This window comes from Cydia pomonella, chromosome 1, assembly GCF_033807575.1.
Source record: "Cydia pomonella isolate Wapato2018A chromosome 1, ilCydPomo1, whole genome shotgun sequence".
NCBI lineage: Eukaryota > Metazoa > Arthropoda > Insecta > Lepidoptera > Tortricidae > Cydia > Cydia pomonella.
The window spans coordinates 37,428,728-37,453,206 of NC_084703.1; the positions used below are offsets into that span (position 1 = coordinate 37,428,728).

Below are 24,479 nucleotides of genomic sequence, written 5' to 3' on the forward strand. Positions count from 1 at the left end.
TAAGTTTATCGTTTTTTGTATTGCAAAGCTGAAAGTGGATCAGGTTCGTTTTTTCGACGTTGAGAAGCATGCCATTAGCCTGAAACCATGCTGATATTTTTTCAACTGCCTGATATAGTTTTTGCTTTAAATTAGGTACACTGTCGGCGTTAACTATATTTGACAGGTTTCGGCCACCGCACACTAGCGTTTGCGCAGCGCAGGTTGCTCGATGCTACGTTGGCGCAACTGATCAGCGACGCCATTTTCTATAGCGCTAACTAAATGCCGACGCTGAAATAACGCTAGTGTGGGGTTGCCTTTACTCTTTAACCATTGGAGGCAAAGACTCACCCGGCATTAAGCCACGATTGAAAATTCTGTAAATATATTTTTAACCGTTATAAAATTAATCAAATTAAATATTTACAAACATACACAAAAAATATAAACATCAGTATTTTAACAATAAAACTCATTTGCACTTGAGACAAAATTATGCCTAATATGCCCATGAGCAAAATTAAATTTTCATCACACTTTTGCTTGAAAAAGATCTTTTACAGTACATATGGGGCTACTTTATAGCACTAGTGCGAGAAGTAGCATATTATGTTACTGTGTCGAACATTTAAAGGGCCATATGTACTGTAAAACGTTGTACGATACATGTGCGAATAGGTAATTCGCAGCTAATGTCGATTTAAAACACTCCCTTCGGTCGTGTTTTAATTTATCGCCACTCGTTTCGAATTTCCTATTTTTCGCACTTGTATCGTAATGTACTAATTTCATGCAGGTATTACGGCTTTTTTTAAATTATTTATTTATTTATTTAATCTTTATTGCACAAAAGAAAACAATCTTATAGTACAAAAGGCGGACTTAATGCCACGAGGCATTCTCTACCAGTCAACCTTAAGGCTAAGCAGAGAGATTGAGAGTGGTGCTACAATTACAATAGCAAAACAAATCAAGCAAAAATACATAAAATAACATATACATACAAACATAATACACACATACATATATAAATAAATATGTATATATATATATATATACATATATATATATATAAAGACGAAATTATGTCACTAATTCATACAAACCACGTAGCGTAAATGAGTTTTACTTTTAAAATACTGACGTTTATAATTTATTTTTTTGGTTACTATGTTTAAAAATATTTAATTTTATTATTTTAATAGCCGTTTAAAATGTTGTTGTTGTTGTCCTAAAGCACCCCAAAGGTGCAAAGGTCCTTCACAAGCTCGCGCCACGCCTTCCTATCTTCAGCTCGTCCTCTGGCCTCGCTCCAGCTCAACCCGACCGCTCGTAACTCTCTTTGGACGGACCGTTGCCAAGAGTGTACAGGACGCCCGGAGCCATGGCCTCCGTCCGGCGGTTTCCACGCGAAAGCTATGGTAGCATTATTCGTTTCCCCTCTTCGAATAGTATGTCCTATTCATCTCCATTTCCATGTCGCAATTTCTTCGTCAATGGGTGTTTGCCGGTATATACTCCATAGGTCATTTCGAATGGTTTTTGGCCAGAAAACGCGAAGGATCGACCTGAGGGACTTGTTGACGAAGACCTGAAGTTTATTAGTTAGGCCTTTAGTCACTCCACGTTTCGCAGCCAAAAAGCAACACAGATTTCACAGTGGATTCGAAGAGGAAAAGTTTAACTCGTCACGTGAGCACATTCGACTCCCAAACAGCCTTTAATTGAGCGAACGCAGCCTTCGCCTTCTTTATCCTGCTGTCGATGTCTTCATCCGCTCCACCTTTACAGGATATTACGCTCCCCAGGTACACAAACTTTGACACTGAGTCTAGGTTCTCACCCCTCAGCGACAGCGGATCCGATGTACTTGACTTAACTCGCATGCTAACTGTCTTACGTCTGTTGATTCGCAGGCCCATTCTATCAGCCTCTTCTTTAAGACTTTCAAGTTTGGCTTCTAGATGAGCAAGAGTAGGCGAAATCAACACGATGTCGTCCGCGTAGTCCAAGTCCTCTAAAACGTTCGTGTCCCATGGTATATCTCTCGGTGTCGATACCACATTACGCATGACGTCATCCAAGAGAATCACAAATAAAAGCGGTGATAGAAGGCACCCTTGCCTTACCCCGGCTGATATCTGTATCGGCGCTCCAAGCTCTTTCTCATGGACCACCCTGCATGTGCTACCTTCGTATAAAGAGCGTATTATGCGGACGATACAGGTAGGGATACCCCTCCTGCTTAGGCTAGACCACAACGCGCTCCATTTAAAATACTTTTACATAATTTTCAATCCTGGCTAAATGCCGAATGGGTCCATACCTTCGATACCTCACCTGTCCAGAAATGACCATATGGCGGACGAATGTTTGATATGTCACCGTATTAACGAATTATCTCGCTTAAAATTTAGTTTTTTCTTTACAAATGTGATGAAAAACATTGTGTGTCCGGGGGTAAGAATATTGCAAACTCAGGTCTTTAATTCCCTGAGCCAGTGGCTGTCGGGAATTACCACCCTCGTTTCTAAAATTTCACTTACCACCCTCGTTGCACAATGTACTAATCTATTACGCCGTGGCCATAATATCATTACATCTCATTACATCTCAGTAATACTATAACACCGCTTACGAGCAAGTGTGATGATAAAGAATAAACAAAATAGACAGTGAGGTTGATTTATGAATATAAATATCTATTTCCTTATTTTATGATTATAAAATATTAATTTATCAGGTAGCGAGTACGACAACCATTCAAAAAATAAAAATCATCAATGAATTTAAGTTTTATGAATAACAAAATAAATGTAAGCTTGAGGGTGGTGTGAAATATGGTAAATTGCATGGTTCAGTATTATTTGATTGGTGATATAGAGAGAGAACTTTCCAGTGGTCAGTGTAGTCAATTTTATGTCGCCATTTTACATAATCATGCAGTCATGATCAGATATGAGGTTGAATAAAAGATTGATTCAACTGTTTTTCAACGACGCGCTCAATGCATGCCAATAATGTTCGTATGTCGACATATTTAAACTTGTTTTCTACCGACAAGCAGAGATTTGACTTACCTATTTGAAACACTTATATTTAAAATGTAAATACACAATACCTATATTTTATATTATAAAATCTTTATTTACACACCTACCATAAAATCTTTATATACCAGGGATGCTGGTTGTGGAATGAGCTACCTGCCGAGGTTTTCCCGAGGATCTACAGTATGAGGTTCTTCAAAAAGGGAGTGTACAGATTTTTAAAGGGTCGGCAACGCGCATGTAACACCTCTGGAGTTGCAGGCGTCCGTAGGCTACGGTGACTGCTTACCATCAGGCGGGCCGTATGCTTGCTTGCCACCGTCGTGGTATAAAAAAAAGCATTTCCTCGTTATATCGCAATGCTGAGTGTGCGAGGAAGGAGTGTAGTTCTTCGGTCACCAGTTACGTCAACCAGACGCGATTTCTACAAAAGGTTTTGTAGTAGGATTTTTTTTATTTGCACAGTCCTGGTTTTGTCATGTAACTTAGTTATGTATGGGGAACAATTGGGTAATTCAAAATTTGAAAGTTGACAACTCAATTGGAATCCCGAGGTCTAAATATCAAAAAATTACCGGTAACCCATGAATTCTGAATACTGGAATTATAGTATCACGAAATCCCGATTACCCGCGTTCCCGGAGTCTCAGGATTCAGTAACCAAAAAATCCCGAAAATACGGATTTCCGGCATACCAAAATACGAAAAAAAGGGACCGGATATTGCTAATTTTTAGTAATAATTTTCGTATGTGTAGCTTTTGTGCAGAATTAATTATATTTTTTGGAACGAAATTCCTTATCGAATGGTTGGCGGATGGGGGCTAGGCGAAAAAATTTGTTAGATTTTTCCGGACCTTGACGGAAAATTTTTGTTTAAATTCATTATCGAAAATAAGTAGCCAAATTTTCTATTTTCTATTATATTTCCTTTTTTTTCACTTGAATTTCATATTTTTGGTTGACTAAGCGAGTACATCAATCCTGGATACCAGACATCACATCGAAGTAGTCTAGGTATAGATAGGTAGGAATACCTGTCGTCTGTATTAATATCTTGATTTTAACGGGTAAAAATTGTTTAAGGCTAGACTAGATCTAATATATTTACGATGCATTAAAGTTACTTACGTATTTCAACCCAGAGTACTATGTGGCGACTAGGGATAGCCGATTAAAAGTGCCCAGATCGATAATTTTGAGATTTCGCTTTGAAATCCCAAAACTCAATTATTTGTTAACCTTGGTTAAAAATAAACATTCGTAAAACCCGGTATTCTGATACTGTTTTAAAATCCAAAAAGCTGTTAAGATTGATTGCACATTACCAAATGAAATCTTTTGGGGTCTTTGATATTTAATACAAATTCTCCTATCTTCTAAAACCATTGATTCAATTTATTTAACGTTTTTATCGTTAACTGAGGTGGATGGCCGGCCAGAGCGGTCGTCTTTACAGCTAGGGGAATAGAGTAAAGCATTAACGCCAATGCCAACAGTCTCCTGAATATTCAAATAAATCTTTGGTAGGTACACCATTTTTTTTATTAGGGTTCCGTAGCCAAATGGCAAAAAACGGAACCCTTATAGATTCGTCATGTCCGTCTGTCTGTCCGATTATGTCACAGCCACTTTTTTCCGAAACTATAAGAGCTATACTGTTCAAACTTGGTAAGTAGATGTATTCTATGAACCGCATTAAGATTTTCACACAAAAATAGAAAAAAAAAAAACAATAAATTTTGGGGGTTCCCCATACTTAGAACTGAAACTCAAAAAAAACTTTTTTCATCAAACCCATACGCGTGGGGTATCTATGGATAGGTCTACAAAAATGATATTGAGGTTTCTAATATCATTTTTTTCTAAAATGAATAGTTTGCGCGAGAGACACTTCCAAAGTGGTAAAATGTGTGTCCCCCTCTGTAACTTCTAAAATAACAGAATGAAAAATCAGAAAAAAATATATGATATACTAACTTCTGGAAAATATATGCAAACTTCCACCGAAAATTGGTTTGAACGAGATCTAGTAAGTAGTTTTTTTTAATACGTCATAAATGGTACGGAACCCTTTATGGGCGAGTCCGACTCGCACTTGGCCGCTTTTTCACCCTCGTATATCTATATGTACTGGTGAAGTGAACCATAATGATAGGGTGCTTGCTAGGTAGGTACTGACTGCAATTTTGAATAAGATATTACTTTGGCGATGCCCATTATATATATATACTGATATATTGTAAGATTGTTAATACTCCACTAGAGTCGGTTATGTCCTATACTATGCTATAGTCAAACGGGTCTTCTAAATGCACCAATAAAAAATATGTATGAAGGCAGATCGTATTGAATTCCATGAGCGGAGATAAAATTGTACTTATTATCATTGTGTTTTCGGCATTGGGCGATGATAATAAACCTCTCCGAATAGAAAAGTGACTCACATAAAATATTAATGTGCCACGTTAATTCCTTCGTAAAATGAATAAATTGATATTAGCGACGTAGACAAGTAACGTGACGCAACGTATTTGCATTGGTCTCTTTCGCACTCGTGAGCACTACTAAGTCCTAACAGCAGCGTTCTCATTTCGTTGCAATGACGTGCGCGCACGCACACGGCCGCGCCACGCGCGGTCGACTGCATTCTCTGACAGAGCGGGCTAAACAGCGGGCTAGATTACGTTCGTCTTTGATACTCTCTCTATTATATTCGCTTTTTTAAACCCGAAAGCATCAGCAAGTTACTAAAAACTACCATCAAAGTTACCAGTATTGTGTAAAGCTCTTGATTCAAAACGAATTATCAATTATTCGGTTAAGAAATCGGAACCAAGGTTAAATTTCATCACGATGGACGCAACAAGTAAGTAAAATGCTGTAAACGAATATTAAGCGTTTAATTTATTTTGTATCCTCGAAACAGAAGATAAACGTAACGTAGTGAAATTAAGTACCTACTAACCTAGGTACATAGTCAATGACCACGTAGACGACAAACAACCGCAAATGCCTTAAGCACGGTTGTTTTTTCAATTTGTGTTTTATATTATAAGTATATGTGGTTAGATTTTGTTTTCTTATTTATGTTTTGTGCAGGAGAGGATAGGTAGTTAGTCTTTGTTAGTAGGTACCAGCTTAAGCTGATATTTAATTCCTGACTGAGTGCATGTAGGTATTGCAGGTAGACAATAAAGATTGTATGGTAGGCGGTTTCCAAAGTAAATATAGGTAGTCCTAATATTAAATACCTTAAAAATAATTGTAATAGTCGTGTTTTATCCATTATCATAAGTTCACTTTAGATATGAAATATATTTATATACTGACGATATTTATGAAATGTACAATATCGGTAAAGTACAAAATAATTCGTAATGAAACGGACACAGTGATAACATTAAACTACGATCACACATGTCTTACAAAATGTTTTGTTTTAATTAATATTAAATAGTGAAATGTTGTTCTTCTATCGGTCTTTGTAACTCGACCAAACATAGTTTTCGATGTTAAATATGCAAGAAACAATCTCAAATGTCTACTTTCCTTATCTTGGTTCTAAAAACTAATTACAGATGAACTCGAATTTCGATTGAATTGAAATAACAATATACAGTGGAAACTGGATAAGTGGAACCTGGGTTAGTGGAAACGTCTTTAAGTCGACCCAAGTTCTCAGTTCCAGTCCCTTGGCAACGGATTATCTCTATAAGTAGAATTTTGGGACCTCTAAAAAAAAATTCTTATTTTTACCTCTGTAACTGGAAGCAGCCGTCTCCGAAACCTCTATGAGTCGAATAGCTCGGCATTATAAAATTTGTATTTTTAACAAACCGTCACAAGGAGGGTAGTTTGTTTCGTTAACATTATGGTTCGTGTTTTGACTGCGTATGTTGTATGAGATTACACATCGTTAAGTTTGGTTCTTTTAACCGTGGTGCGGTGCCGTTCTGTTAGATAAGTAATGCCTAAATGTGTTCGACCATACTCGTATTCTCGATATTGAAAGAAATGTGACTCAGGTCAACAAACGAAAATGACGGATTTTTTTCATTAAAGTATAATCGGTACATTGTTTTACTTAACCATACTGGTTTATCTTGCATAAATAAATATTAGAAGTGATTTTGTTTAAATATAAGTTACTTACATAATAAAAGACAGATTTTTTTTTATTTAGAACTACTGAGGATTATTTACAGTATTACTTTTTTTAAAGTCAGGATTACATACCTATTCTTGGTTAATACATATCTACATACATACATATTTAATACAAGATGATTATTTAAGTCTTGATCTTTTATTGGACCATACTATACATACGTGACCTCTATAAGCGACATTACTACCATCCACAACCTCTGTTAGCGAGAGCCTCTGTAAGTGAGAAACGAAACCGTTTTATTTGAACCTGGTTAAGTGGAAAACTGGATAAATGGAAAACCTGGATAAGCGAAATTAAACAGCCGGTCCCTTGCGATTGCACTTATCCAGTTTCCACTGTAGTACATATTGTACTGTACCTATGCATGTCACTGCTTTTGTTGATGTTAAGAAACATTAAGGGCTAGATGCACCGACCACAAACACTTCCTATACTTAGGTACAATAAAATTCAGCGAATGTTTTGACGGTCACGCGGTGCAACCCACCCTAAGCAAGCAAAAATAAATAAATACATTATTACACAAATTGACTAAGCCCCATAGTAAGGTCAATAAGCCTTGTATTATGGGTGGGTAGCGATAGGTATTATTCGATAGTCCCTTTAACTTATTATGTACATAGTATTTAACAAAATCCCCTATATAAGTCTGCTTATTGTGATGAAGAGGCAACTACGGAACCCTGAGCATACCCGACGTCGACATCTATGTATTGGCCGGTTTTTTCATTCGCATACTGCATGACGCAAGTACATTGTTGGTAATGCCCTGATTAGCACCAAGTCACCATTAGTTTAATCACTTAGTTTTTGTTAATAATTATTTAATAAAAACCTGTCACAAATTAATGAACTATTTCTCCAATGTGCTCGGAAATGTTCATCTTATTAAACCTAAAATAGCACGGGAAGAATTAAAGATCATATTATAAGTTTTAGCGGACGAAACGTTGATTACTGTATTACTTCATACCTTTTAACCCCTTACCGTTTACGAAGCCATATATGGCGGATATGATATTCCACTCTATTGTCAAACATTAAAGTTCAAATTTCAACAAATATATTTTATTATATGTGGTAAGGGGTAAACATGTAGCCACAAAAAAATGCAAACTGCTAATTATTAAAGCCGCGTCTAAACGGTTCGGTGCAGCTATCATTTGAAGCTATAGGACGGAATGAGATAGGGAGGTATACATATGACCATGTCTCGTTCTTACAAAATCGTTGTATGATCCTGCGAATACTGCTTAACCCTTTTGCCGCCATTGACTTGATATAAAGCCAGTACATTTCGTGCCCCACACACCACGACTTCATATCAAACCGTGGTTTTGGCCAGGTTTGTTTACGTGCAATTTTTGACGTGGCGTTGATGACAATGATGATACTATTACTTCATTGACGTGGCGACGAAAAGGTTAAGAAATTCAAATTAAATTTAAAAAATAATTATTAAGGAAGGAAGGGAAATTTTTTCTGATGTCTAGCTTCGTTTCAGGTCCGTCGTGCAAAACCTACTTATGACAATCTTCTGATTAGGAGTGATTACCTAAAAATCTTGAAATACGAACATTTTGCGGAAGTCTCATACAACCTTCCATCCTCGAGTTTAAGGGGTTGGTCTGTGTTCTAATACTAGCTAACATACCAAATATCAGATTTCGAGGACTTCAGGAAGTACCCTAAGAGTTTTAAGAGTTTCAGAGTAGAGTGAGTGAGTCAGTGACGAAATCGGGTTTTTTTTTTTTATCTCAATAAAATCAGAAGTATTAGAGCTTTGTAATTGATATTTTCTATATTTAATAAGTCCACTATTGGTAGTAGTATCAATCCCCAGAATTTTGTTTATGTGGTATAATCCAAACCCAAGTTATGAAGGTTCCAAAAAAACGACGAATCGCTTCGAAACAAGGTAGATAGTTTCGCTTTGCCTAGCCCGTCTTGGCGGGGGCACTACCGTGCCCCCAAAATATTTCTGGCATTTCTAGTCCCTAACCATGATTGAAGTTTGACAAGCTTTTAATCCTGAACATAAATGGAATCGATTGGCATAAAAAATTGAAATAATTGACGATTTTGTCGCTGAATGTAACACCCAGCTGCAACTTTTATAAACGAGGAGGCACACCGCAAGGTTTAGTTGTCGCTTCTGGCAACCATTATTTGATTACGATTTCTGTCAATTATATGGTTGCGATTTTTTTACTGATCCTGACTTGTATATTATTCCTTACAAAATATACCTCTCCTTTAAAGTTCAGTCTGCATAACCGAGCTCTGTCATATTAGCTTTAAATGTATTCAGACGAAAGAGTTTTTCCCATATATAATCATTAGGAAATAAATGAGCTCTTATGTGTCTGAAATTTATTACTCGTCATTGAATCATTTAAAAAAAACGTCCAACTTTACAATTGTGATAAACTATCCTAATTAATCCCATGCATTTTTTTTCAATCATCCTTTCTTTAAATGTTAAGGAAGATCTTCTCAGGCCATTTTCGCGTAGTAACATGGGGTCTGGTAGCTGCCCTTAGTACTTCATAAAAAATCTCGTCATTCTATGAAATTGAAGTCGGTTTAAAAATCCAGCCTTACATGTATATAATTAAGGAAATGAAATGATTGTATAACGAGTTATGTACGTTATTTCTGACCTTACACTCCTAGAGTTGGTGTGTGTGAATCACTCCGTCTTTAACTACCGTCAGCATTTCGTTATTGCAATAGCTACTTAATTGTTTACGTATTTTCAGTGGAAAACAAGATGGGACTCCCGCCTCCGTATGAGCCAAGTGCCCCGAACCCCGCGCCACCGCCCTCTTATTTCGGCGACAACCCGCCGCCGCCGGCAGGGCTGGCGGTACCAGTAGTGCCACCGCGCACCACCGTCATCACGACGCCCGCTACGCCCGTTGCGCCCGGCGACCGGCCCATCAAGCTAGGCCCCGGCCCCACCGGTGCTTCCTGCCCGACTTGCCATAAGTCCATTGTGACTCGTGTAGACTTCGTACCCAATACTCGTACTCATATAGTATCTGCGGCGCTATGTGTCCTAGCCGGGTAAGTGAGTATTGTCTTGCTAGAGTTACAATTGTTATCTGATGTGTTGTGCATATAGAATCAATTTGAATAAATATGCCTTTGCATATCTTACGTATGGCAATGATATAGGTAACTAAACCGAGAGATTAAGATATATCACTCGTATTGAAATTCTATACAAGGCCTTTCTTTACTTAATATACCTACTTACACATACATGTACCTACCAATCAAGCAATCTATTTATAGGTTATAATTATAATATTGACGTTGTTATCACTGAGTTAGCAATTATTCATAAAACTAACGTTATTCAGTTGTACAGTCAGCATCAAAAGTAGCGGATGAAACAACGCGCCAAATGTATCTGATAATCCGAATAACTTTTCCAATTACAGATAAATTTTTAAAATTCGCGCTCAAAAGTATATCTTTTAGTCTTAGTTGTTCTGTATTAAAGACATCATTTTTGTTAAGCTGTTACAGAATGGTAGATACTTATGAAACGTTATTTGATCCGCTACTTTTGATGCTGACTGTATAACAACTGTGCATAAACAATGTGGTGATTGTAAGCGAACTTCATTTGAATAAAATTGTGTTGTGACTTGAGACTACATGTTGTATATCGAGCAAATTAAAATTCTGAACATGCGAATGTATTAATTAGTACCTATAATTATTACAATAATTGCTTTTATTTATTTAAAGTTATTTATTAAAGTAACATGCGTATATAAGTATATGAATAACATTAACTAATTAATTACTTTATAGTACATTGTTATTGTTACCGAGGGATGGAAAGAGAGGCACATTACACATTAGGCTATGGCAAGCCTCACCCTGGATTACCTTTGTTCAGCTGGTGTGTAATACTGCTCGTAAAGACCCCTTCGGCCGCTTTTCGTAATTTCGTAAGTTTCGTAATCTAGTTTCAACCTAAGCATTTTTATTACTTCTACGTAACTGGTTTCGATCAAGCATTTTCTTTTACTCGTACGTAGCTGGTTAAAACAAGCACTTTTTTTAACTATAAGGAGGTGTATGCGTGAATGTGAATGGGTGTTTGGGTTGGATGAAAGGTTGTTTGAGTGTATTGTAAGAATGAATGTGTTTGGGTCTATGGGTGAATGGCCGTTTGGGTAAATGGGAGTTTGGTTAATATGTGTTGGGATGTATATTTGGATTGATTTATGGGTGAATAGGTGTAAAGATTAGTGTGTGTTTTAGTGAATAGGTGATTGGTTAAATGCGTGCTTGGGTTATCAGGACGAAACACTTCAACGAGACATAGCTTGATCGAATGATCAAACTATGTCTCGTTGAAGAGTTTCCTTGAAATAAATAAAAAAGGTCAAAACTTGATTACGAAATACCGGTTTCGTAAGCGGCCGAATGATAAAAACATAACGTGCGCCTAATAAAATCTGCCAACCACTAACTAATCCACAATTCAGAACTACGTAGTAAAATTGTCTTCAATATATCTAATCTCTGTAGTAGTAATTCCTCTTTTCTTGTTTTTTTTTCTTTTAATCTTTTAATGTACTGTATTGTTATTTGTCGTGGCATCACCGAATGGAGCCTACGAAAAACCAGTGCTGGCTTCATAGTGTTGAGTTGGGTCCATTTGGTAATGTGCACTTAATGTTCTCTTCTTCTGTACATACATGTTTGTGACTGTCACGAATAAATGTCTTTTATCTACACACATATCGTAAACCTTCTATGATGACTTAAAAATCCGTAAATGATGGCCAACATTAAGATAAACTGTTTTGTTACAGCCAATTTCTTATCTGTGAAAATGTTGTAATTGTTTCATTACTATATTAAAATCGATTTGGTAATGACATTCAAATTTCGAACATCTCTGAAAAAAAGCAATTCGATTCGACCTCTATTCTAATATCAGTCGAGTCGAGATGTCTTTTTTGTTCAACATGAAATGTAAATTGCATACAATTTTGATAAATCTCGCATGGTAATTTGTATCGAACGATACGGAAATTGGCCACGACTCTAGTTTGTAGTTGAATTAAAAAAAACTACGAATGCGTGACATGCGTGAAAAAACTGAAATAAATATCATATACTAAGAAAAAGTGACCAAGGCTTCCAGTGCCCCAGGCTGGAAACGAACCAACGTTCTCTGCTATCGCGGCAGGTGCCTGAGCCACTCGGCCACCGGAGTCACGGCAGCATTGATCGAATTTTTCAAGTATATGCATTTCTTACTGAAGGCTTATGGCGCCCCCTAGCTTTATAATTTATATAGTAGTGTTTCTACTTCAAATATAAACAAATTAAAATTATTTTCTGAAAATAATTCAATTTGTTCTAATACTTCTAATGCGTAAAAAAAGTTTTCATTTACCGCCATTTGACTTACAGGTTATCTTTTAATTAGTTTTAAGTATAAAATCAGTTTATTTTGTTGTTTTTAAAGTAACTATAGCAAAAGTTTCGTTTATAATGAGCGATAAAGATATTCCGGCGTCGCCGCCACATGTCCGCGAGTTTCGCCAAAAGAGCAACGATGCCCCAATGTTGGCTGTAATTTGGGTTAGTGAATATATTATAGAAAGTTTATAATATGTGTGTAGATAAAAGTGTATGTAACTCTACATAATTAGGCATTAAAACCCTCGTATTGGCCTTTTAAGAAACTCACTTCTTTTGTTTCTTAAACCTACTTGTGTTTTAATGCCTTTAATTATGTAGCAGTCACATAAACTACTATTATCCTTATCTTATGTTATCTCCTCTTTTATTTTATCTGTAATTTGTCAAATTTTTTTAACCGGAACAAAATAATGTTATTTTCAACACACTTGCTCAAAACGACGTTTTTATTCCACCGATTCTTGGCTCATGATCCTAGATATTAAACACGCGTGCTTTTTCAGTATATTATAACACTCATGCTTTTTCATTATATTATCCTACTTAGTTAAGGTAACTGATTGATAATAGTATACATGGAAACGGAGCCTTTTTAATTTGGTCGAGTATTTTTTTTTAACCTACTATAAGGTTTCAAATGTTAGTTCAAAGATGTTTTATTACACCAAACATAATTTATAGATTAAATTATCTCGTAAATTAAATTAATGAATAAACATAACATTTTATCGATTTGATCTCTATCCGGCGGTATCCTGCCTTTTCGCCGAAAATTGTAATGCCGAATTTCACTTGCCGACCAAATTTTTCGCAGACGTTTTAGTTGGCATAATAACTCTTACCAAATAATTATTTCGCAACCATTTCGTTTTCCAACCCCATAGTTGGGAAATGAAAATTGCGTACTAGGTTGGGTTAGGTTAGGTTGGATTATGTAAAGTTGGGAAATGAAATTCGCCCAAATGAAATTTCGGCGAAAGGTTGGTTGGCAAGTGAAATTCGGCAATATAATTTTCGGCGAAAAGGCAGAGAACCCTATCCGGCGAATAGAAATACGAATATATTAGCTTTTTTTTTAATTTGCTGTTTGTCAATTTCGGTCGCGCCTTTGCCTTGCGCGAGCATTGGAATCGTGCGTAAAAAAAATAACGCGCCAGACATTTTCCGTATTTGTCATAAAATTGGAATAGTTTTGCATGTTTTTAGTTTATATATTGACGAAAATGTCATTTTCAAGCATTGAAAATAAAGAACACATAAAATTGACGCTGCGAGTAATACTAATAGAGGCAAGAGCCGAGAACGATAGCCTTTTACCATCAAAATCGGGTGAAAAATTATTGGCGGCATATGAAACTTTTATTCAATGGAAAATCAGCAAAAACCTCCAGTCTTTCTTGGAAAACGTGTTAGTAGCTTACTTAAATGAACTGGCGAATAAGTGCCTACAAGCCCAGCACGCTTTGGTGCAATTATTCAATGTTAAAACTAGGGCTCCTATACATTGTATGAGCCCTATGCGAATGAAACACACTCGATGAGTAAAAATTGGGTCTCTATTGGTTCCCATAAATGTTTAGTTCCGATTTTCTCAGTCCATAACGTTTTCTACCATAATTTTTATTAGTCATATTGTTAATAGTCATAAAATTAAACGACATAAATTGTAGATCCGATTTTTGCAGGTCATCATTATTGTTAGTCATAAAATTTGTCGGTCATAATATTCAAAGCTCAGATTCTATATCATTACATACTTAATGTAGAAGGTAATAAACTTGTTTATAATAATTGTCGTAAGGTCTATTTTCGCAAGGTATAATGATCGATATTCACTTGATTAGTTACTAATACAATTCAATGTTCTGGTGTTGTCAGACTTCATAATGTCGCATTCAATAAAAAACACTCGTAATAATTATAATTTATAAGATTATTTCAATTAGTAATTTATAAGATTTCATGTAACTTATTAATCCATTTCGTGCCGCCAACGAGTCGACGGAGCCCCGCTTCGCGGGACTCCTATTTTCGCTCTGAGGGACACAAGGTAACTAACGAACCTACCTGGGGAAACATGATTTTTTGTTTGGCTTACTGACTTTACCTCCGTTTCCTATATTTCATGTAACTTATTAATACATTTCGTGCCGCCAAGGAGTCGACGGAGCCCCGCTTCGCGGGACTCCTATTTTCGCTCTGAGGGACACAAGGTAACTAACGAACCTACCTGGGGAAACATGATTTTTTGTTTGGCTTACTGACTTTACCTCCGTTTCCTATATTTCATGTAACTTATTAATACATTTCATGCCGATTTTCGCTCTGAGGGACACAAGGTAACTAACGAACCTACCTGGGGAAACATGATTTTTTGTTTGGCTTACTGATTTTACGTCAGTTACCCATATTTCATGTAACTTATTAATCCATTTCGTGCCGCCAACGAGTCGACGGAGCCCCGCTTCGCGGGACTCCTATTTTCGCTCTGAGGGACACAAGGTAACTAACGAACCTACCTGGGGAAACATGATTTTTTGTTTGGCTTACTGACTTTACCTCCGTTTCCTATATTTCATGTAACTTATTAATACATTTCATGCCGATTTTCGCTCTGAGGGACACAAGGTAACTAACGAACCTACCTGGGGAAACATGATTTTTTGTTTGGCTTACTGATTTTACGTCAGTTACCCATATTTCATGTAACTTATTAATCCATTTCGTGCCGCCAACGAGTCGAGGAAACCTCGCTTCACGGGACTCCTATTTTCACTCTGAGGAACACAAAGTAACTAACGAACCTATCTAGATACATAAGTTTCTTTTATTCTTATTTTACAGCATAATTTTAACAAGACATTATCGAAAGGCATAATTATAAAAAGAAGCACCTTCAAAAGTATGTCTTTAAACTTTTCTGAGTAAATATATGTATGTGTATAAAGTATGTATGTGTAAAACTATAGGAATAATAACCATTAGTCCGTAAAAATGTATGCCTTTAAATATTTCTGAATAATAATGCATAGGCCTTAGAATGTTATACTAATCAATTTTATAACTTTTGCGATTATAGTATTTAATATTATAGAATGATAATGTTCGAACTATTAAACGTTATGCTTAGCAAAAATTATGACTATTGATCTTTATGTTCTTTAATTATATGGATATCAATTTCTGACTATCGAAATTCGGAACAATAAGAATATGGGAAAGAAAGGGATCCCCTTAAAGTTATCACCAAAAAACAGGTCACCCGCCATCCTGACAGTCAGAATGGCGGGTGTACTTTATTACGCTATGTTCCCGTGGTTATTGATAAATTCTATAAAAGCCAAATTTTTGTACCTTTTTTGTACCTTCATATTCAATTATAATATGAGTATATAGTATTTGTGCTTTCCAAGTTTTACTCATTTTATATTTTGCTTGCTATTACAATTTTGCAGGCGTTATAATTTTTCAAGTTATCGATTTAATTTTTAAGAAAAAACGCTAAGGTACAATTATTTTTATTACGCCAGGATTTAGTACCTTTAATGTTTAATCTGTTAAGTTCAAATAACTCAGTAAATCATGTCTTAAAAAAGGCTAGGCGCCAATTCAAAGAAATCTTCCTAAGAAAAATCATTTTTAAGACATGATTTTCTGAGCTATTAGAACTTAACAGATTAAACATTAAAGGTACTAAATCCTGGCATAATAAAAATAATTGTACCTTAGCGTTAAAAAAGGCTAGGCGCTAATTCATAGAAATATTCCTAAGAAAAATCATTTTTAAGACATGATTTTCTGAGTTATTTGAACTTAACAGATTAAACATTAAAGGTACTAAATCCTGGCATAATAAAAATAATTGTACCTTAGCGTTAAAAAAGGCTAGGCGCTAATTCATAGAAATCTTCCTAAGAAAAATCAATTTTAAGACATGATTTTCTGAGTTATTTGAACTTAACAGATTAAACATTAAAGGTACTAAATCCTGGCATAATAAAAATAATTGTACCTTAGCGTTAAAAAAGGCTAGGCGCTAATTCATAGAAATCTTCCTAAGAAAAATCATTTTTAAGACATGATTTTCTGAGTTATTTGAACTTAACAGATTAAACATTAAAGGTACTAAATCCTGGCGTAATAAAAATAATTGTACCTTAGCGTTTTTTCTTAAAAATTAAATCGATAACTTGAAAAATTATAACGCCTGCAAAATTGTAATAGCAAGCAAAATATAAAATTAGTAAAACTTGGAAAGCACAAATACTATATACTCATATTATAATTGAATATGAAGGTACAAAAAAGGTACAAAAATTTGGCTTTTATAGAATTTATCAATAACCACGGGAACATAGCGTAATAATGACTAATAAAGTACACCCGCCATTCTGACTGTCAGGATGGCGGGTGACCTGTTTTTTGATCATAACTTTACGTACCGTGAGGTACAATTTTTTTAAACGAGGTACTAAATAGTACAAATTAGGTACAAAAATATGGTATGCTTTTCATTTGATTTTATTTAGGTACACCCGCCATTCTGACTCTCACGTAATTTCATTGCCTACCGGGGTCCGCTTGGCAATCTATGAATTTCTAAGTCAGTGGCGCACATTGTTGTAATATGTAACAACTGCAATAATAATCAGTTATCAAAAGCAAAAAATGTAAGCCTTTTCTGTAACCTTAGTTTTACATTGATATTAATTTATTTTTTATCGTCAGATGTTGCTGCGGTTGCTTCGTGCCGTACTGCATGCGCTCCTGTAAATCTGCCAATCACTACTGTCCCGCATGCAAAGCCTTCGTCGGAACCTATCAGCATTCCTGAACTGCTGCTGCTAATAGCCAACAAATATGATATCGAAATCTTTTAAATTTAAGGTGTTTACATCAAATGTGGAGGCGGGGACGAAACAGAAACTATAAGAAAGCTATATAAATCATAATCAGAAGTAGGAAAAGTATATCCAGTATATTTACATATAAATAAGGGCATGGAAACAGCTAAATAAACGTCAGTTTACTTTGTCTAATTCTGTATATGAGATGAATTATTTTCTTTAAAACCGCTTGGCTGGCTTTAGAGAGAAAGTTATCTGTTGATCGCTCGTACGCCGCGCCCCCAAAATACGACATAAGTAAGGTTACATTCGCATCAATACTGTATAGTTGTTAGCTTTGTAGCTGGCCCGCAACGGCTTATCCTTTGTCTATTGTTAACTAAAACCGCGCGTGCCACTATCTGCAAAAAAAGGGTCGTATAATTCTAATTGGCACCTGAGCGCGGGCTAGTCCAACGCTCAAAAAACCAGTGCAGGTGCGCTCTCCGATAACGCGCCTTTATTCTGCATATCGAGGACACATTTTGTACTGGTTCGGTAGCGTTCGACTCGCCGGCACTCAGTAACCGTATAGGGACCACACAAGAAATCACAAATAATTTTTCCATTTGTTCATTTTCTTCTTATTTCAGTTACCATATGAGTTCTAATGAAATAACCGCTTAAAGTTACCCGGCCCTTTTATGCAGGTAAGTGGCACGCGCGGTTTTAGTTAACAATAGACAAAAAATAAGCCCTTGGGTTGGAGGCCAGCTACAAAACTAACAACTATACCAGCAGCAATGCTGCACAGCAACACTGTAGCAGTAATACTGCTACAGTCGCAATGCGAATGTAGCCTTTACTGTTCATGCAAAAACCAATGTGAAGTGTTAATTCTTTAGTCTCAATTGTATTACGTATCTGTGTGTTATGAACTTATGAACAGAAGAGATACATGTATTATGTTTATGTTATGACCTATTATTTGAATTAATGTCTACATTACCTATAGGTGTCTAATGCATGTATTGATCTGAGTTATTTATAGTTAATTACACAATCTAATATTGCAATGATTGCATGTTAAATGGTAAAAGGTATAATATAAGTAAATACAAGCTCTCTTATATTTGATATGAAAACAAAAACTTTTAATGAAAATTTGATATGAATTCACGACCAATATACTTATTTAGATACTATAATTAGTTACTTGGTAGGTAAATTAATGATTATACGGTGTTTTTGACAAGTGCGTGACCGGCATGTTTTTTATTCAATAATGAATTGGCAAAATTAAGCAAAATCACGTAAGAAATTTTATCTTTAAAAAATATTATAATGGAACCTCGATAACTCGAACCTTGATAAGGCGAAATCCTCGTTAACACGAAATAAAATGCCATTCCCTACCCTTCAAAGCCCAAAACTTCACTTCTTTATAATTTTTACCTCTATCACTCGAAAAAACTAATTTAACCTCTATAACTTGAAAAATTAGGCGTATGGTATTACCACCTCTATATCTCGATTTTATTTACCAACAAACCTCTGTAACTGTATTTTACGCTTTTGTATAATTATTAATTACCTAATAATAATACCTTTTTAATTACAATTTTTTCATGCGTTTTACTTCTGTTACTCGAAACCTCTTTAAGACGAACAAAAAACTATAAGAACCTCCCTAAATAGATGCCCTCTATAAGACGAAACCTCGTTAACTCAATGTTTTTCGAGTTTTCCTTGAGATTCTTGCCATCCAGGTTCCACTGTACTTAATTTTGCGCTATAGCAATTTTTCATAATTACTGCAAGATGGATTGCGACAGTGTGGAGATCGTCACAGTTATGTTCATGTTATCATACACAAAATTATTTATTGTATGATGTCATTGTCATCAATTATTCATGAATTATAATATACCTCTACCTTTTTAATCGGGCACGCTCTTATCGCAAGTGGTGTAAAGTCCGACCAGAAATATATGATGATTGTCAAGAGGGCGCTGTTATTCTCATGTATAGGGTGACAGTTCAGTTCAGTTTAGTATGAAAAATTTAGTTCCAATTAAATTCCGCAACATGGCGCGTGATCATATATTACTGGTCAGGCTATATGTACATAAGTATTTGTTGTGATATAAACATGAAAGAAAAAAGAAAAGTCTCAATTCTACTTGTAAAGATGAATACTGTGATATTGTCATTGCCAGTAAGTATATCCATTTTACGAAAAAAGGACTTTTATATTCAAAAGTTTATATAAAATTGATTTATCAAAGGAACTTATTATTGCGTTCTCGCGAGTTGTGTTTATTAAAGTATTTAAAAAGAAATAATATATTTTTTCTGAGGGCCTATTCTAAAATCGTTATTGTTTCGATGTTGGCGGTAGGCCCTCTGAATGGTAAGTTCGCCAGACTTCGAAAGTGGGTAGTACGAAACTGTTTAGTGTATACCTGCCGTGACTAGTGGGAATAGGAAAGTTAATTACTTTATTATAAATAAATTTTTAGTATGAAATCGTGATTTATTAAAAAATATGTAGTTATTGAATAAAAATATATATATTACACAAAAATTGTGGTATTATTTACCTTTTGCGTTTCCGAAGTATCTTTCGAAGGAATTGCAGATATTTTATCTAAAACGCTGCAACAGTAATGCAGCTGCAGTCATCTGAAAGTCACATTTAAGTTGACCAAAATTATTTAAAGGCTGATTATATGGACTCGCCAATTTTAATAATAAAACTGCAGTCAAAAATTTAGTTGTTATAATTATTTATTTAAAATTGAGTAGCACTATATATAAAGTAATTAGTACACAAAGTTACATAAATCATCATAATACCCAACGCAAGATTTAGTTTATTTTCATTGTCGTACGCCTTTTTCTCATTTTTATTTTTTTAATAGATATTTAGATAGCTAAAACGGTTATTTGGATACTGCAAAACACACAATTTACAAATACATTACAAACAACAAAACTAAAAGACACAATTTAATTGACAGAAAAATAATATACTTATACACGAAATAGTAGATTATTAACCAAGGGATGAAAGGCACTCATTTGTGCTGAGATAGCGCCAATAGTCCCAGGCTGAAGTGATGCCTTTCATCCAAGTTAAACAATCTACTTTTCATTTCGAATACGTGGAAAGTAAAATACGTTTGTTTTTTACATTACTAAGTAATATAATTTTATGAGCATTTCTTGGTGGTACTTTTAATGAACCATTTAGGTATAAGCATCGTTATTTTTGGAATAGGGAGTTAAATATCTGAATGGAAATTGTATATTAAATCCACATTTAAAACCAAATTTCAATTACTTATTATAAAAATATGAACAAAATCATACTTGGAAAGTAAAATGCTCTAGTGCAGAAACGTATCACTTTCTGTACACTTTTTAGAATATCAATGAACCTTTTTCAGAGCTTGAAAAATGAATTACTTGCTGTACGCTGTGTGCAGTGTAGCAAAAACAAAAGGGTTCTGACTCAGCTATACGCTTCACTCTTTCGAGCAAAGCACTGATAGTTACCTATCATATCATGCTTTTACCTATTCTGCAATTTCTGCAGGAACCCAGATCACGTTAGTTGGGTAAATATGATGGTAAAAAGTGTGGTAGTGTAAAATTGCGTATGAAGTGGTGTAAATTAAAAATAGAAAATAAGTAGTACATTGTGCAACGAGCAGGGTTAGAAGAAATTTGGCAATCGAGGTGTTTAGATGCACAACAGCCGTAGCTAAAGTGCATTAAAGACTCGATTTTGCAATATTCTTACCCTGGAGTTACACAGAATGTTTTTCATCACGCTTGCAAAGAAAATCTATATTTTAAGCAAAATAATTCTTAAATACGGTGGCATTTCAAACATCCGTTTCCGTTTTGTTTCGCGAAGAGATCGCTTTTTAACAATAAGTCCGCCTGTTGTTACCTACTCATTTAAGTCCTGTCTTTGTTTGTTGTATTTATTATTTTTAGGAGTGCACAATAAAGTATTTTATTGTTATTATTATCCGTCCACCATATTGACATTCATTAACAGGTTAGGTATCGAAAGCACAGACGGCTATCCGGCAGGCATTCAGCCACGATTAAAAAATTCTGTTAAAATATTTTCAATGCTATCATATTAATCAAATTAAATATTTTTAACATAATAAAAATAATTTATGCATCTCAGTATTTTAAAAGTAAAACTCAATTTAACACAGTTGCTCAAAACTGCTACTTTACGTATAGGTAGCTGTTTAGCGTGCGGAAAGTTGGATTTCGCGAACTAGTGCTTTTTACTTTTCCATTTTTTTATTAATTTATACTTGTTCCAATTCATAACTACTTATTAATGAGTGTTAATGTTACTTTCCTTCAAAAGTCGCAATGAACATACTAACTAAAATATTTCATATTTTATTACTTACCTCTTCATCATTATAACACGTTTATTTTTTGATATAATTTTTTTTATTGTCATTAAGGGATAACAAACAACTATACAAATACAATCTACAAATGGTGTTACATTATAAGTGTTGTTTTTATGTACAGCTAACAACGTTATCCACAAGTTACTTATACACATAAAGTTGAAGAAGGTAGGACAGATATACAATTAGTAAAATTGTATATCTGTCCTCCTGTGCTAATAATAGTTTAAATGTATCTCTGGCTAAACACGGCAATTACAAATTAAATTAGTATACATTAATCTATATTAAACAATCTAATAAGGCTTTTCTATATTTTTTTTGGAAGGCAAGATCGAATGTAGAAGAAGAGGAAGAGGAAAACCACGAGCAAGTTACACGCAGCAACTAAAAGGAAAAGTAAATGTCGTGTCTTACAGGGACCTAAAGAACTTGGCCGAGGACCGCGAAAACTGGCGTCTACTCCACCGACAAGAGCCATGCTCTTAAATGATGATGATGATATTTAGCGGTGGGCAGGTGGAATATATCTATCGAAGTAAAGTTTTGGTGGTAGGAAGCAAGGAGCCGGCGAAGCGGATCACGAAAGCCGGCGTTAGTGCAGCAAGGGCTCTGGGCAAATAATCTGTACGCACGCGTCCCCCGACGGTTCGCGTTTCTAGAAACCACATATTTAATGCTATTCACCAGCTGCACACAGTCAAATTTATTGTTGCAAAGTCCATGTAATAACATTGCATCAAGGAACGAGCGTCTTTTCTCTAACGTTGTTAGACTGTATTTTTTCAGCAGGTTATTATAAGGCAGACGGCTATTCTTGTGGATTTTAAAGTTGATAAATTTAAGGAATTTGTATTGGACTTTATCTATTACATCGATGTATTTTTTGTAGAAGGAATTCCATATACTGCTTGCATATTCTATTTGTGGACGAATTAAGCTTTTGAATAAACATGTAAATGTAGAAGTCCTAGTGAAGTCAGAGGCAGCCCTCGTAACGAAATGGTACATTCTGTAGCTCTTAGAGATAATTATGTCTATATGTTGGTCGAGACGTACCTAATTTAGAGTCTAAGGTTACTCCAAGATCTCGCACGAGCTGGACCTGCTGAAGATGTTCATTACATAATATGTATCTGTGGGCTATTATATTTCTGTTTTTAGTGAAAGTTATTGAAAAAATCGAAAATCGAAATCAAAATCGAAAATATTGAAAAACCGTTCTTAATAAGTTGTCTGAATGGAATGGAATAGCTGATGAAACGCCTGTCAAAGCAGAGGCGTTTATTATTCTTACTGGAAGTTAAGTATCCAAAGGCAATATTCGATATTGTTTTTATACAATTTAAATATACCATACACAAATAATCGTAAATAAGGATACTTAGGTAATAATAGTATAATGTTTTATATTTACAATTGTTTCTGTTATAGAACATGCATAAAAACTACTTGTTGTTTTTCTTATTTTTTCGCAACTTTCGTCGTTCGATACACGTGCGGAAATGTCATTCTTCACTCGTCCCGAGTCTTACCACTCGCCTACGCTACGGCTCGTGACAACATATCTCGGTACTCGTGAAGTAATGACATACTTTCCGCACTAGCATCGAAATGTACTATTATACCTACTTGGTTCGTATGAATTAGTGACACAATTTTTAAAATAACTATAACTCCCTCGGCAGTTATAGTTTTTTTTTTAACGATCCATAACTCCCGCGGGAAAAATTCATGCCTTTGTCCTTCAGTAGGTATACCTGCATGGAATAAGATCATATTCGAGCAAGTGATGAAACTGATGAAAAATATTGTATCCCTTCACCAGCGTGATTAATATGAGATGCTAACAAATTAGCTACCGATATTTAGCCCATAGAATTGGTACATTTTACCTGACATCAAATGAAGTGGTTCTCTTTTTTTAATATGTTGGTTGTGATAAAATGGTAATAACAAATACAAGTTTTCGACCTCAAAAGCAAAGGATCATCGAAAAGTACATGAAAATCGATTAAATTTTAGGACTTTTTTCATGTTTTGTATTTTTTTCCCACCAAAATCTGGAGTTACGGCAAAAGCTACTATGCACACTTTTAAGAAGAAGAAGTTTGCAATTAATCGACAATATTTTTTTCTTAGTAAGCCAAATAGTTCATAAGATTCGGCTTCTCAAAGGTTTGTAAAATTTTGAACTAACTGTAACTCAAAGAAGGTTATACCAGTAGCTGTGGTTGCAGGAAAGCCGGACTCAAATGCTCAACTGTTTGCAACTACAGCAATAGTCAATAGTGTGCGAATATACAGGACCGGAGATGTGTGCCGACATTGAAAAACCATTCATTGATAATCCACCATCAAATGACAATTTCGACCGGCCTGATCAGGTTGACGAAGAAATGCTACCACACACGCTGGCCCCAAAAGGAGTGGATTCAGAGGACCAGGCTGATTCATCAAAGATATACAAGAGATACGAGTTATAACAATTTCCCTCGCTGTACTGTATATTATATATACACAATAATCCGAAA

General features: G+C 35.2%; 1 protein-coding gene across 1 annotated transcript; it reads left to right on the forward strand.

Moving 5' to 3' along the window:
- The first annotated feature begins 5,673 nt into the window (after positions 1-5,673).
- LOC133522076 (lipopolysaccharide-induced tumor necrosis factor-alpha factor homolog) lies at positions 5,674-19,112 on the forward strand. Its single transcript, XM_061857280.1, has 3 exons — positions 5,674-5,900; positions 9,968-10,274; positions 17,394-19,112. The coding sequence occupies exons 1-3, from the start codon at positions 5,888-5,890 to the stop codon at positions 17,497-17,499; spliced, it is 426 nt and encodes a 141-aa protein (XP_061713264.1). The 5' UTR covers positions 5,674-5,887; the 3' UTR covers positions 17,500-19,112.
- The last annotated feature ends 5,367 nt before the right edge of the window (positions 19,113-24,479 follow it).

Bases quoted from the DNA above. Each gene is read 5' to 3' on its own strand.
- LOC133522076 (XM_061857280.1), top strand. The intron at 10,275-17,393 runs GTAAGTGAGTAT...TTTTATCGTCAG, and splicing joins GCGCTATGTGTCCTAGCCGG to ATGTTGCTGCGGTTGCTTCG.